The sequence below is a fragment of the Hyla sarda genome, chromosome 6 (genome assembly GCF_029499605.1).
Source record: "Hyla sarda isolate aHylSar1 chromosome 6, aHylSar1.hap1, whole genome shotgun sequence".
Lineage (NCBI taxonomy): Eukaryota > Metazoa > Chordata > Amphibia > Anura > Hylidae > Hyla > Hyla sarda.
Window position 1 is genome coordinate 131,533,348 of NC_079194.1, and position 16,591 is coordinate 131,549,938.

General features: G+C 44.7%; 1 protein-coding gene across 1 annotated transcript in view; it reads left to right on the forward strand.

Moving 5' to 3' along the window:
* The first annotated feature begins 4,934 nt into the window (after nt 1–4,934).
* The window catches only part of IL5RA (interleukin 5 receptor subunit alpha), a 217,032-nt gene continuing 205,375 nt past the window's right edge, over nt 4,935–16,591 (forward strand). The window contains exon 1 of the mRNA XM_056525034.1: nt 4,935–5,014. Coding sequence (XP_056381009.1) covers nt 5,006–5,014 — 9 coding nt within the window. The 5' untranslated portion in view covers nt 4,935–5,005. The remainder of the gene's footprint in view (nt 5,015–16,591) is intronic.

The window sequence follows — 16,591 nt, forward strand, 5'->3', positions numbered from 1 at the left end:
CATTAATGTTACTTGGGGCTCATGTTACTGTAGCAGATGTACTGGGCTTTTAACATTATTTTAGCTGACATATGGGCCTACTTTACTCCTGCTGGTAATTTGCATTTGTTACTGTGGCTTATATATACTGTGTATTGGTGGTTAATTAGCTGTTATGTTGAACATTAATGTTGTTCAGGGCCTATGTTACTATAAGCTCATATACAGCGTCTTTATGCTTCCGGAGATGTTTTACGGTACTTACGTTACTTGAAGTGATATACCATGCTTCAACGTTAACGGTTCCCTACAGTATCATATGCGTGCTGGTCCCTTCAGGGTACTATGCATAAGGTTCCCTACAGTTTGACATGGTGCCCTGTAGGGAAAGGTATGTATGTATACAGTTTCTCACAGTGTGACATACGTACGTTTCCATACAGTGTGACGTGCATGCCGTTCCCTACAGGATAATACGCATACAGTTCCTTACAGTGTATGTTTCATAGATATTGTCCCATTTTGGGTTCAGCTCTGTCATGATATGCTTACGTTATGTACGCTAGGTTGTTTTACCTCTTAGCTATTTATTTTTGGTGTGGTTGGAGGTTGATTGCTGTTGTTAATCCGTATAACCTCATCTTTATAGTTTCCTTTTCTGGTCTTTACACACGCCTTGTTACAGCCAGTTTGATCTCACTATTCCAGGTAAGCTTTAAGTCCTCACTTACATGCCTTTTGTACATCACACGCTCCCGTGAGAGAGAGGCTGCCTGACAATCCTCGAGCCTTCATATTGTTTTCACTCCTTTGTACATTACAAACGTTCTTGTCTGGGGCAGATTGTATCGTCAATCTACGAGCCTCTTGTCCTCTTTTGTTTTGTTCGTCACATACGCCCCTGTTAGAGGCAGATCGCTTCCAGTGATATACCATGCTTCAACGTTAACGGTTCCCTATAGTGGGACATACATATGGTTCCCTGCAGTATACATAAAGTTACCTAGAGTGACATACATACTGTTCCCTACAGGGTACTATGCATACAGTTCCTTGCAGTGTGACATGCATACGATACATGCGGTACCATACAGTGTGACATACGTACAATTACCTACAGTGTGACATACTTACTTTTCCCTACAGGGTAATATGCATATAGTTCCTTACAGTGTACGTTCCAAAGTTTATTGTCCCATTCTTTGGTTTCAGCACTGTCACCTTATGCTTACGTTATGTACGCTAGTCAAGTATTTTAGGCTGTGGTCATAGTATTACTCACGTTTTCATGTGCTTAAGTCAGGCATATTAGGCTGTTATAGCGTCACGTTGTTCTTGTAGGCAGGTCAGGTATGGTAAACATCACTATAGATGGCAACATTCCTAGGATACCCAAGCAGGTATGACCAGGTTCTTTTACCTCTTAGCCCTATAGGTTCGGTGTGGTCGGAGGCTGATTGCTGTCATCAATCCATAAAGCCTCATCTTTATAGTTTCCTTTTTGGTCATTTTATACACCTTGTTACAGTCAGTTTGACCTCGCCATTCCAGGTAAGCTTTAAGTTGTCACTCTACATGCTTTCGTACGTCACATGCTCCCGTGAGAGATGGGCTGCCCGACAATCCTCGAGCCTTCATATTGTTGTCATTCCTTTGTACATTACAAACTTTCTTGTTTCTTGTCGTCTTTTGTTTTTGTACGTCACATACACCCCTGTTAGAGGCAGATTGCTTGACAATCAATGAGCCTCATGTTGTTTCCGTTTCTGCGTTACATACGACTTCTGTCTTCTGTCAGTCCACGAGCCTCATGTTGTTGTCATCTCTATCTTCCTCTTATGTATGTTACTATGCCTCTGATTGTGGTCTTAGCTGTATACGTCTTAGTGTTAAGTTCTTTGGTGTGGATGTAGCTTCTGGGCCTTTTGTTGTATGTTTGTCTTGTCAAACGTGTACCTGTTGGTATATTTGCCCATATTGGTCTTTGTAACCTGCTGGCCATGTATATTTTCTTTTGCGATAAGCCTCAGGGCGTAGCAGTAATTATCTTCTTAACGCCTGCAAGTATGAGGATACTACTGCCTTACTGGTACATGAAACCTCAGGTTAAGTACGTTATATTCTTTTATGTTTTGTCTATGTGGGTCTTTCTTCTGTTGTCACTTATGTATGGCATGGTTCAATAGGAATACTTATATGTGTAGCACGGGACACATGCACATTTTTTTTTCTTCTCTCCACGCACTACCTATCTAAATACCTACTGACGTCTGTGTTTTGGCCACATCTCAATCTAACCGACTCATTGTACCTTTTGTCTATCTAACAATTCTCCAACATTTCCTATCTCTGTCACTTGGGTTACTTTTCTCCATGTGCACACTGGTAGTACCATTCTGGTAGGCGCTATGCATCCAGTAGTGCCAAGTGGTATATCCAGAATTCCTTCTTGGTTTCGGCTCCATAACAGCGGAGCCAGCTTCTGGGTAGGGGCTTCTCTTTGTCAGTTATCACTTAGATGTTAAGTAAGTTAGGGCACTTTTATCGCTCTGTTCCATTGACACGTTCCAACCTCCGGCTGTTAACTGGAGCATTTTGTCTATTTCGGGTTCATATGAAGTAGGTTATACTTAACCATTAATTCATGCATTACCTAACTGATGTATTTTTGCCCCCTTTCTATAGGATATCCTTCACGGCCGGCCAGGCACACCCCAGGCCGAATTATCCATGCAAATGATACCCTACTTACGATACATATAAGAATCCGACCACAAGTGGAGGTTAGCTGAAACAGTTAAAATAATTTGTGGGAGGAGTCTGGTCCTTAAATACCCACCTCATCCACACAGGTGCTGTCGGCAGCATGCAAGGCATCCCCACCCTCCCTCCCCTTTTTTTTCTACAGTTACACTCAGGGTATCCCCCTTTCTATTGGATACCCTTCACGGCCGGCCCGGCACACCCCAGGCCGAATTATCCATGCAAATGGTACCCTACTTATGGTACATCCGACCACAATTACTATAATACTGTCTGCTATGTACAAGAGTATAACTACTATAATGGGCACGGTAAGAGGACAGCTGGGTGGCACCACTACATAAGCGTACTATTACATGCAAAAAATGCTGTTTATAGTAGAGTCCAGGAGAAGGAAAAATGATATGGGGGTAGATATGACCCCATATGATGGTGCAATGAAAATGCAGTAAAAAAGAGGAAAAATTGTCAATGGCACTCACCCATTAAAACTTCACTTTATTGTTATTAAAAACTGCATAGGTCTGGGGACCGCATCAGAGTACGCTGAGTGGTAAGACATGTGGCAACAGTTTCACGGTCAAACACCTGCTTCCTCGGAGGATAGACTTTAATGTTGCCCACTATATACAAGAATATAACTACTATAATACTGTCTTCGATGTACAAAAATATAATAACTATAATGCTGCCCCCTATATAAAAGAATACAACTACTATAAGGCTGGGTTCACAAATAGTATTTCACAAAATTATTTTTTTTAGTTAGTATTTTTAGCCAAAATTAGAAGTGTGTCCAAAGCACAGAAAAAGGTGCAAGTCTCTCAATTATAGATTTTCTCTGTGTTAATTTTATTACTGGTTTTGGCTAAAAATACTTACTTACTTGTGAAATACTTACCATGTTCAAACCCAGCTTTATATTGCCTCCCATGTAAAGAATAAAGGGGGGTATTTATCAATTTTGCCTGTTGACAGTTTCTTTTTACCCTTTTTTTTTCACTTTGGTTTTCGTGGACATGCACCAAATTTATCATTTGGTGCAAGTTAGTAATTTTGGCTCAAATGTTGAAATCAGCTGTTCCCAGCGCCTTTTATACAGAACTTACCACCACAGAGGACGCGTATTTTACCCTGTAGAGCAGCCATTTCGGAGTCCCTCCTGCAGTATATCAGCAAGCGACATGAGTTATTTTCTTTTGTGGGGTTTATAGCCACCATGTGAAATGGATTTTATTTTCAACTTGAGTAGTTTTTTTTTTTTTAGGTTACTTTAGTGTAGTGGTCATCAACCTGCGGACCTCCAGATGTTGCAAAACTACAATTCCCAGCATGCCCGGACAGCCGTTGGCTGTCCGGGCATGCTGGGAGTTGTAGTTTTGCAACATCTGGAGGTCCGCAGGTTGGAGACCACTGCTTTAGTGCTCACCTTTCCTGAACCTGTGTGGCCATGTCCAATGCTGGCTCAACAGAGGGTGAAGGTTCCTCAGAGACAACTATGTCGCAGGATAGTGTTGCGCAGCCCCGGGGGCGTCTCCACTTTCACCAAAAATGTTTCATGTATTTTGACGCCTTTACATTTTCTGACATTGCTAAGTGCGTTTTCCATGTGCAAAATTTCTTGGCGGTGATTTGCGCCAAAATAAAAACCCTAAAGGCGAAAAATTGCGCCAAAGATCGATTGGCACAAATGATGAATTACTGACTAATGTTAAAATCACACACAGGACCGTGTGATTTTAAGAAAGTTGTAAAAATGACAGTGAAGAAGATGCGCCAAACTTTGGCGCAAAAAGACACTGCACCAAAATATTGCGCCAAAGTTACGTGAAAAAAACCCACATAAATCCTTTGATAAATACCCCCCATAATTATTATAACTGCTATAGTACTGCCTCATACACTTCAATAAGAATGCTCTTTGGCAGATATTCTGTTGGTTTCTTTATGTTAGGACATTATCATATTGTGCAGCTCAGTGAAGTTTCACTCTTAGCTAATAGTCTGATATATATAAGCAGCATTTTATCGCAGAGAACATATATGTGACGGTTGTATTGCCTATTACTCTTTGGGTGAAATACTACAATGACTGCTGTTATCGTGTTCAGGACAGGGACCTGGCGGTGAGCGGTGAGTAGTAGCTAAGGCTGCAGGGATTATTTCACAATTCTTGTTGGGTAATGACCTCTCAGTAAAGCAGCTGCTCAAACCAGATAGAAGACAGAAGATCAGCGGAGGAGCGTGAAAGCTACAAGGACTCATGGTACAGGTGAGGCGAAATACAGTAACATAGTAGATATGAAAGAACCAGCATTGGTAACACTGAGGGGTAGTGGGGAAACTACATCCATGATAGATCAGTAAGGCTGACTTCACATATATCAGGCATCCGGCACAGTTTCCCTCCGGCGTGCACTGGAAGGAAACTGATGCTAGAACTGATCCCATTCATTTGAGTGGGACAGTTCACAATCATCCAGCGTCTCACTTTTGACGGCGTGTGGTAGGACACACCGGAATAAACACAAACAATGGACGCCAGATGCCATACAACTGATGACAAGTTGTGTTTGATATGCCGGATGCCGGACATATGTGAACCTAGCCTAACACCACCGATAACATAGTACTGGTAATGTAGTGGTTGCAACCTGCAGTCCTATGTAACAGCACAGATAACACATGGGGATAATGAACGAGTACTGGTAATGTAGTAGTTGCAACCTGCAGTCTTATGTAGCAGCACAGATAACACATGGGGATAATAGAGTTCTGGTAATATAGTAGATGTTACCTGCAGTCCCATGTAACAGCATGATAACACATGGGGATAACGAACGAGTATTGGTAATGTAGTAGTTGCAACCTGCAGTGCTATGTAACAGCACAGATAACACATGGGGATAATAGAGTTCTGGTAATATAGTAGATGTTACCTGTAGTCCCATGTAACAGCACAGAGAACACATAGGGATAACGAACGAGTACTGGTAATGTAGTAGTTGCAACCTGCAGTCCTGTGTAACTGCATATATAACACATGGGGATAATAGAGTTCTGGCAATATAGTAGTTGTAACCTGCAGTCCTATGTAACAGCACAGATAACACATGGGGTTAATAGAATTCTGGTGATATAGTAGATGTTACCTGCAGTCCCATGTAACAGCACAGATAACACATGGGGATAACGAACGAGTACTGGTAATGTAGTAGTTGCAACCTGCAGTCCTGTGTAACTGCATATATAACACATGGGGATAATAAAGTTCTGGCAATATAGTAGTTGTAACCTGCAGTCCTATGTAACAGCACAGATAACACATGGGGTTAATAGAATTCTGGTGATATAGTAGATGTTACCTGCAGTCCCATGTAACAGCACAGATAACACATGGGGATAACGAACGAGTACTGGTAATGTAGTAGTTGCAACCTGCAGTCCTGTGTAACTGCATGTATAACACATGGGGATAATAGAGTTCTGGTAATATAGTAGATGTTATCTGCAGTCCCATGTAACAGCACAGATAACACATGGTAATAATGAACGAGTACTGGTAATGTAGTAGTTGCAACCTGCAGTCCTGTGTAACAGCACAGATAACACATGGGGATAATAGAATTCTGGTAATATAGTAGATGTTACCTGCAGTCCCATGTAACAGTACAGATAACACATGGGGATAACGAACGAGTACTGGTAATGTAGTAGTTGCAACCTGCAGTCCTATGAAACAGCACAGATAACACATGGGGATAATAGAGTTCTGGTAATATAGTAGATGTTACCTGCAGTCCCATGTAACAGCACAGATAACACATGGGGATAACAAACGAGTACTGGTAATGTAGTAGTTGCAACCTGCAGTCCTATGAAACAGCACAGATAACACATGGGGATAATAGAGTTCTGGTAATATAGTAGATGTTACCTGCAGTCCCATGTAACAGCACAGATAACACATGGGGATAACGAACGAGTACTGGTAATGTGGTAGTTGCAACCTGCAGTCCTGTGTAACTGCATATATAACATATGGGGATAATAGAGTTCTGGTAATATAGTAGATGTTACCTGCAGTCCCATGTAACAGCACAGATAACACATGGGGATAACGAACGAGTACTGGTAATGTAGTAGTTGCAACCTGCAGTCCTGTGTAACAGCACATATAACACATGGGGATAACAGAGGACTGATAATGTAGTAGTTGTTACCTACAGCCCTATGTAACAGCACAGATAACATATGAGGATAACTGAGTACAGTGACCCCCCGACCTACGATGGCCCCGACATACAATAATTTCAACATATGATGGCCTCTCAGAGGCCATCGCATGTTCAAGCAGCATCAACATGCCATGCTTTTGTATGTCGGGGCCATCGCATAAACTGCTATCCAGCAGCGCTGACTGCTTCAGCTGCCACCGAATAGCAGTTTACAGTGCCCCGTGTGGTCCGCTGACGATCACTTACCTGTCCTCGGGGCTCCGGCGCGTCCTCTTCGGGATCCCCTGCATCGTCGGCGCTCTCCATTGTTGTCATCATGTCGCTGCGCACGCCGTCCCGTCATCCAATAGGAGCAGCGTGTGTAGCGATGTGATGGCAGCAACGGAGAGTGAGGATGCCGGGAAACAGAAGCCTTGCCGGAGTGTCGGGGACACCCCGGGGGCGCGGCGGCCGCGATGGAAGGCGACATCCAGGGCAGTGGTGATGAGCGGTGACTGTCCGGAGCGGCAGGGACACATGAGTCTAACCTCCAATACCAGTGGTCTTCAACCTGCGGACCTCCAGATGTTGCAAAACTACAACTCCCAGCATGCCCGGACAGCCGTTGGCTGTCCGGGCATGCTGGGTGTTGTAGTTTTGCAACATCTGGAGGTCCCCAGGTTGTAGACCACTGTCCTATACTTTACATTGCACGGATCCCTCAACTGCAGGGACCACTGTACTGGTAATGTATAGTGTTGCTCGCGAATATTCGCAATTCGAATTTTATTCACGAATATCGCATATTCGCGAATTCGCGAATATTCGCGAATATAGCGCTATATATTCGTAATTACGAATATTCGCTTTTTTTTTTTTTCACAGTGCACATCACAGTGATCATCCCTCTCTGCTTCCAGTTTATGTGGTGTAAGAAGGCTCTAATACTACTGTGTGAGACTGGCGTGCGAATTTCCGCTTATGTTAATTTATTGTATATGCAAATTTTCGCATATGTCAATTTTCGCACACGCGAATATTCGCATATGCGAAAATAAAACGAGAATATTACGAATATGCGAATATTCGCGAATATAACGAATATTCGTCCATATATTCGCGAATATTCGCGAATTCGAATATGGCCTATGCCGCTCAACACTAGTAATGTACTAGGTGTTACCTGCATTTACATGTATAAACTAAAGTTATACCTAAAATGATATATCTGTAAGAAGTCATAATGTAATAGGTGTCACTTGCCAAACTGCTGAATACTGCATGTAGCACACTGTGATAGTATGGATAATGTAGTAGATGTTAAGGGGTTATTCAGCACTTAACTAATGTCTGACCACTGAGATAAGCCCCCTGTCCCCCTCACGATCTCCAGAACGGGGATTTTTCTCTAAATCTATATGAGCGCTGGAGATGCCGGAGTAGCCAATCAGACTCAGTGCTTTGTAATGTATTTTACATATATTTACAGATTTTGAATGTATCTTTTAGTCTTTGGTTGTGTATGATGCTTTTACTATTCTTTTCTTGTTTCTGCCTACATAATATTGGCATGGAGTGGAATGTAGTTTTCTTTGTGTTTTTTTTTTTTTTTCAAATATTTTTCAACTGTATTTACTAATGTTTTCCTACATTTTGCACTTTTCCCTACATTTTGCTTTTTTTTTTTTTTTTTACACATGCTCTGATCTGTGCGGTTTTCCGCAGCTGAAATCCACATTTTCTGTGGAAACCTTAGTAAATATGTTGGGATTTTTTTTCGGATTTTCTCAGTAAAATGGAGAGTTGGTCGGGTTTTTATAAATTGTGCCACAAATTCTGGCTAAATCTGATGCGCAACCCGACAAAACATGTCAGATTTACAATGGTAAATCAGGGCCATTATTTTTATTCTAACACTTTCTCTTTATTTCCCTCTATCTGCGTGGTTGTTGTGGAATGTCAGAAAATCCCTTACCTGTGTGTACATGTCCATAGATCAGCAGTGAATAACTGTAGGACTTATGACCTTTGGACATGTTGTTCTGGATGACTCTTTTGGCTTATTTTATACATAACCAATAATAGCAGTGCACAGTCACAGCTGTCATAGAGCGAAGAGTTCTGTTGCCAAACACCACACTTAGGTGTAGGGACTGTCCATGTCTGTCAGTCATAGCAATATATACAGACCCCATCTTCAGTATGCCCAGGGGTCAAGTCCTTGGAAAAAAAGTGTGGTAACTCACCCAAGGTATCCACTCAAGGGCTGGTCCTGGCAGTGCTATAGTCATATGGTATTGTGGTGACGGGGTGTGAGATGCAGGGCAGATGTTGTTACCCTAGGGGCAGATGGCATTAACCCCTTGTATTTGTGACACCAGGACGTGGTTTAGCTTATAACCACCCAAAGGTATGCGGCTGGATCCTGGACTAGGCACGGGGGCAATAAAGACTCCAACGCCAAGTTACGGACAACGGTAGCTTTACTGAGTGTAGACAGTTGTAAAGTCTATACAGTGCAGCTAGGGCCCAATGAGGTGACCAGTGACTCAGAGACCTTAAGGGCTTGCTGGGACTTGTAGTAGGACTGGACAATTGAATGCATACCACGCTGACATGACAGATGACAGGGATTGACTTGACTTGACTCATAAAGCTGTGACTTTAGCTTACTTGACTTGATGGTGGCTGCAGGACTTGACTTTGAGGTCTCCAACACTCTGGACACACAGTAGGCACGACTGCACTGGACCTCAGCTTAGCAGAAGAGCAAAACTCAAAGAGAGAGAAGCTAGCTCCACCCAGGGCTTATATGGGGGAGACTAGCAGGGAGCCCATAAGTCACTATTGGGATCACCTGGTCACTGGTACCTCCTTGGTAACAATGACATATCACATGATATAACTCTTAAAGCAACATTACATTTTATAACACTTTACATGGTAAAACATATTTATAATGAGGAAACAAGTGCAGGGGGCCTTGGGGACACTGAAGGAGGCTGCCTGACAGGACAGCAGGAGCACAGGGTAACCCATACTGGGTCACTACAACCTCCCCCTCTTAATTAAAGTTGTCCTCGACGTCCAGGGGGGAGGACTGAAGTGGCCACTGAGGCCTAGTGACAGTTCCTGGGGTATGTATGCACAATGTCCTTCTCAGGTCTGGATCACGAAACAAGATAAGGATGAGTCCATGTGGCATGGTGAATGTCCATAAATGCTCTTTAAGCATATGGGGTTAATTTTGACTTTGTAACTGCTTTCTGAAGACATTCAAGACAACAATATACATATCAATATACATAGATTCATGGATTGGGCTGCTGGAGGCTATCCATCCAATGCCTTGGCTGCTGGGGCCCCTCGGTTCTCAACTCTTCTCCCCAGAACTCAATATACGTTGTCTATACAATAGTGTTACCTTTACATTTAGCAATTCTGTCGTTCTACGTGCATTATCTAGATATCACAGGAACCCTCTGGCCAGTAGAGTACCCTGTACATGTGGACAGGAGAGAAACATTAGACACCTAACTGTATATGTTTAGGACTTGTGGACTGGGACGACAAATAATGATACAATCCTATCTTAACTATTTGCATATGTGTGGACTACTTTTACCATATGTGAACTGACTATGTGTGGTACCTAACTTTACATTATGAGTTAATCTTTGTACCTGGCGGGAATTTGCCTTTGTGTCGACCGTTGGGACCTACGCAACACCACTTCGGGGGAATCTGGAACTCTTGCATCTTCAGGAGCCCTTGGAGCCTCTAAAGCTGCAGCTAACTCTTCCTCAACAACGTCAAGAGTGGGTATTGGTCCTGGGTTGGTGAGACCCAGAGTTGCAGGCATCTGCACCGGAGAGGCTGGAGACTGACTTGGTACTGTAGAGACTGGCGTATAGGCCGGAGCCAATGGTGACAAGACTGAGACTGGTGTGGAGACTAGTGTTGGTTGAACTGGCCCCGGGGATGGTAAGACACAGAAGATCGCAGGCTGAGTTGGAGAAAACATGGGGAAATCCATGGATGGGTGGATTCCCTCGCCTAAGACATATTCTCTCACAGGTCTGACAGCTGGAAAAGGTGGTGCAGACTTTTTTTTTACTTCATATACATCAGGGTCCGGATAGGGTATGGCTGTCACCGAGTATGGTTCTGTCTCCCAGATAGAGTCTATCTTGAGGGTCCTTGGAAACTTCCGCAGTCAGACTTTATCGCCCAACTGAAGTGGTTAGGCAGAAGCATGACGGTCATAATCCTCCTGTTTTCTCTGCTGGGCCATGCCCATCTTCTTGCTGACAATTTCTTTGGCCTCTTGGATTCTTCTCTGGTGGTCAAAGACCCACTCCAGGGAGGCTTGCGGAGAGTTGTTGAATGGGGCTTGGAGCCCAAATGTTCAGTCTTTAGGCAGCTGTCTATGGTGCCCCATCATCAAGTAGAAAGTGGTGTACCCTGTAGAACAGTGGACTATGTTAATATAGATCTCCTATAGTTCGGGCAGCAGTCGGGGCCACTCTTCTTGTCTTGACACAGAGGCGGCTCACAACATGTAGATAAAGACTTGGTTGATGCGCTCAAAGAGCCCGCTCCCCTAGGGGTGATAAGCAGTAGTCTGGAGTTTCTTGCAGGCATGGAATTGACACAGCTCTTGGAAGAGTTGGGCCTTGAAAGCTGTTCCCCGGTCCGTTAGGACAGACTCCGGACACCCAAGGGTTTGTACCCAATTGGAGTAGAACATCTGGGCCGCTGTTTTGGCTGTGAGATCTTTGATGGGGACAATGACAACCCATTTAGAGAAGTGATCCACAATGGTGAGAGCATAAGTGTACCCGGACTGGGTAGGAGACAACTTGACATGGTCTAGCGTCCTTGCACACATTCTTGGTGACATTACAGACAGCACATTTCTCACACACACCTTTTCTGAATGTTGCTCCACATTCCGATCCAATAGAATCTTCACCTGACAGTAGCTTTAGTTTTGTGGACTCCAAAGTGTCCCGACTGAACATGGTATGTGTTGAGGACCAACGCCGCATCTCTTCGGGGAACCAGAATCTGATGAAGTTGATCACCAGAATCCGGATCCAAAGAATTTCGGCACAACAGTGCTTTGTGCACAAACAGTCGCTTCCTCTGTCGCCACAGACTTTCAGCTCATAATCACACTGGGCCCGGCGTAGACGGGTTGGTACCTTTTTTGCCAGAAGGTAGTCCAACATATGCCCCATGATTCGACTTTCATCTTGAAGAATCTTCCAGGTGTACAGGTCTTCACTGTCCATCGGGGCGGTCACAACATTCTCGTTCACGAACCGTTGATAAAATGGGGGCATCTCCACGTCCTCCCACATGTCTTCGATAGGTGGTTCTTCGCCGGGGGTTCATCCGAGACAGGACATCGGCATTGACATTCGACTTGCTGCTTCTGTACTTGATGGTAAAACTGTAATTAGCTCATTTTGAAGCCCAACGTTGTTTAAAGGCACCCAACTTGGCAGTGTTCAGGTGGGCCACCGGGTTATTATCCGTGTAGACAGTAAATGACGTGGCAGCCAAGTAGTCTTTGAACTTTTTGGTCACTGCCCATACAAGGGCTAGAAGTTCTAACTTGAATGGGCTGTAGTTTGCATCGTTCTTCTCTGCTCCTTGCAGGTTATGGAAAGAGAAAAAAAGGGGAGAGAATTGCGCCTCGTGTATTATCCAGGGTACCAATGTTCCAATCAGGGATTGGGGGAGCGGCGTATCTATAGAATGGCTGCTCACCAGATATATGTAGAAACAAGCATATCACCCCTCAGGGTTACTCAGCATGTAGAAGCAAACTGCACGGCCGAGGGTCCAACAGGAAAGGATGAAATCTTCTCCCATACAATCAAGAAGGAATAAAGAGAAAAAACGGAACCTTGTCTAGGCGCTGTTCGCAGATCCAGGACAATGAGACACAAATGTGTATGGAAAGAAAGTGCCCAGAGGCACTATGTTTATTAAAAGAGCTTCCAATGATGCGTTTGCCAATCTGAGGAAGGAGGAAATACCCTCCAAAATGCATAAATGGAAGCTCTTTTAATAAACATAGTGCCTCTGGGAACTTTCTTTCCATACACATTTGTGTCTCATTGTCCTAGATCTGCGAACAGCGCCTAGACAAGGTTCCGTTTTTTCTCTTTATTCTTCCTTGCAGGTTGTGACTGGCATAGGCAACCACTCGCTATTGTCCTTCCTGGACTTAAGACAGGACAGCTCCCATACCTTCGAAATTGGCATGGGTATATAACCGGAACGACTTACTGTAGTCTGGGTACACCAGGATGGGTGCTTCTGTTAGCAGACGTTTAAGAGTTCGGAACGCTGTCTCTTGCTCTTCGGCCCATTCAACAGGTAGTTTCCCATTGTAGTTCTCCTTCACTTTACCCCGTAAGAGAGCTGTGAGGGGTTCTGCAATCGGGGCGAAGTGGTGAATAAAGTAACAGTAGTAGCCAGCAAATCCCAGGAAGCTCCTGACATCTTTCACCCTGTGCATGGTAGGCCAGTACTGGACAACTTCCACCTTTTCAGGATTGAGCTGGACTCCCTTGGAACTGACAACATGACACAGGTAGTGTACCTGAGGTTTGAGAAAGTGACACTTTGACAGCTTGATCTTCAGTCCATGCTTGATCAGGACTTGGAAGACGTCTGATAGATGACTGAGGTGTTCCTGGTAGGAATTGGAATACACAATTATATCGTCCAGGTACAATAGGACACTTTGAAAATTTTGATGGCCCAGGCACCTTTCCTTAAAAAGCTGAAATGTAGCAGGGGCATTACATAGCCCAAACAGCATACTTATAAACTTGAACAGTCCCATGGGTGTCACAAAGGCGGTCTTCTCCTGGTCTTCTACGGCCATGGGCACTTGCCAATATGTGCTGGTTTAGTCCAGGGGGGAGTAATCAGCAGACCCGAGGGCTGTGAGTGACTCCTCGATCCTTGGCAGATGATAAGCGTCCTTATGTGTGACATTGTTCAGTTTCCTGTAGTTGACACAGAAGCGGATGGTTCTGTCTTTTTTCTTGACCAGGACAAGTGGCGCCGCCCAGGGACTTTGACTTTTTTGGATAACGTCTGCCTCATTCATGTCGACCAGCATCTTCTTGGCAGTCTGATACATACCTGGCATGACCAGGCGGTGTCTTTTCTTGATAGGTGGGCTGGCGCCTGTGAGGGTTCAGTGTTGGATCAGGGACGTATGGCCAAAATCCGTGGAGTGTTTGCTAAAAGCTTCATGGTACCTTTTGGCGATATTGAGGACTCCCTTGACTTGATCCCTTGAGGTAGTGTCGTCTTCAACTTGGAGTTATGCCCACCAGGGCTCGGGAGGACTCGTACTGGATCCTTCAGCCACTTGGGCTGCACGCTGTTAGGCCACCGTACGTTCTGTTAAGATTTCCATTGACTCTATGAGATCCAACTGGGCTACTGGGGTGTATTTGAGTAACACAGTAGCAGCATCAGACAGGTTGACTAACCGGACTGGAACTCTCCCAATGGTAACAGTGACAAGGCATCTCGCAGTTCGGACAAGAGGGTGGTCTTCTATTTGCAGAGGCTTCAGCAGGGCTTCATAGTCTCTATTCTTGACTCTGGGATGTGCACGACACCAGATGATAGTCTCTGTGTTGGGTTGCAAGGTCACCGACCAGATGTCTTGTACTCGAACTCTGCAGATTTCACCCTGCTTGTTGGCAAACTTCCGCTCAGCTGGTAGAACTTTCAAGTGGTGCTGCGCAGCCAGCTGGCCTGAACAGGACATATGGGGAAGAGAGGCCTGCAAACCATCTACTATTTCAACAAAACAGTACATGCTCTCCTAACTGAATGGTTGGCTCCCAGTATCCATGTCTTGGGACTGGTTGCCCATTACCAGCAACTACTCTGAAGTAAACATCCTCCGGTTCACACTATAAACTAGCATCCCAATGCTGATAGAATTTTTTTTAGGTATAGTAGACACTGTAGTTGACCCTGTATCTATCAATACCTCCAACGGTACACCTTCTACAATAAATTTTACATAGGGGCAGGAGGTGACAAAGTGAGAGTCCTGACTGAGGTCGTTCGGAGATTGGACCTGATTGTTTTTCTGAGGGTCGGTCCGCGACCGCAGGGGAAATCCATTTTAATCCAAACACTGCATTTTCCAATGTCCTGGTTTAGTACAAAAGGGTCTTTGAGTCCCTGAGGGTCTATTAGGCAGAGGGTTTCAGGGGCTGAAACTGCAGGGAGCGGGAGTAGTGGCAGGTTTTATAGGTAGGAGCGGCTCACGGTCAGGTGGGGCAGACCGGGTGGCAAGCTCCCTCACAGCCTTAGGCAGAGTTCACACTACGTCTGTAGTGTGCAGGTGCCGAATTCGGTTGGGAAGAGCGAAAACCGGCCGCTCTCGTATCCCAGCTGGATATGGCCAGATCCCCATTTATTTCAATTAGCCGACTGGAGTCAAACGCTGACTCCGGTTGTCTCATTTTTGCCCCGTATACGGTTCTCTAACCGGACCTAAATCCGTGGTATACTTGAATGCTTGGATTTATAGGGAGAGGTATAAGCAGTAGAAAGAGAGAAGTGTCCATGCCGCTGTACAGAACACTGGTGAGGCTTCACTTGGAGTATTGTGCACAGTACTGGAGGCCATATCTCCAAAAGGATATAGATACTCTAGAGAGAGTTCAGAGAAGAGCTACTAAACTAGTACATGAAGTGCAGGATAACACTTACCAGGAAAGGTTAAAGGACCTTAACATGTATAGCTTGGAAGAAAGAAGAGACAGAAGGGATTTTATAGAAACTTTTAAATACATAAAGGGAATCAACACGGTAAAGGAGGAGAGCATATTTAAAAGAAGAAACACTACCACAAGAGGACATCATTTTAAATTAGAGGGGCAAAGGTTTAAAAGTAATATCAGGAATGCTCCCTCTCTATTTTGCAGGTACGCGGTATTAATTTGTCTTACGACCAGACTTGCGGATACTAGTGGGTTAATGCTTCATACTGGTGAATACTTGATACTGGTAATTGTTGGTGTTTGCAGAGTCTGCGCTGCAGCGGGTGCTTGATAGAAAACAGCAGAGCCGGACACAGCTGCTGGAACCTCCAATATGGCTGCGCCCAGGGAACTTCCTGTTTTGGTCTGGTTGGCAAAGCCTTCCCCTGTGCAACACAGGGCGACTCTTTGGTTCCTCCTCACTGTGCTGGAGAGGCGTCACCGCTGGGGACTGACGGGGCGGAGCTGTGACCACTTGCACGCGCGGGAAATACAGTTCAGCCAGGGCCCAAGGAGATGACCAGTGACGCAGAGACCTTAAGGGCTTGCTGGGACTTGTAGTAGAACTGGACAACTGAATGCAGACCAGGCTGACTTGACAGATGACAGGGACTGACATGACTCATAAAGCTGTGACTTTAGCTTACTTGACTTGATGGTGGCTGCAGGACTTGACTTTGAGGCCTCCAACACTCTGGACACACACAATAGGCATGACTGCACTGGACCTCAGCAGGAAGCAAGAGCAGAACTCAAAGAGAGCGAAGCTAGCTCCACCCAGGGCTTATATGGGGGATACTAGCAGGGAGCCCA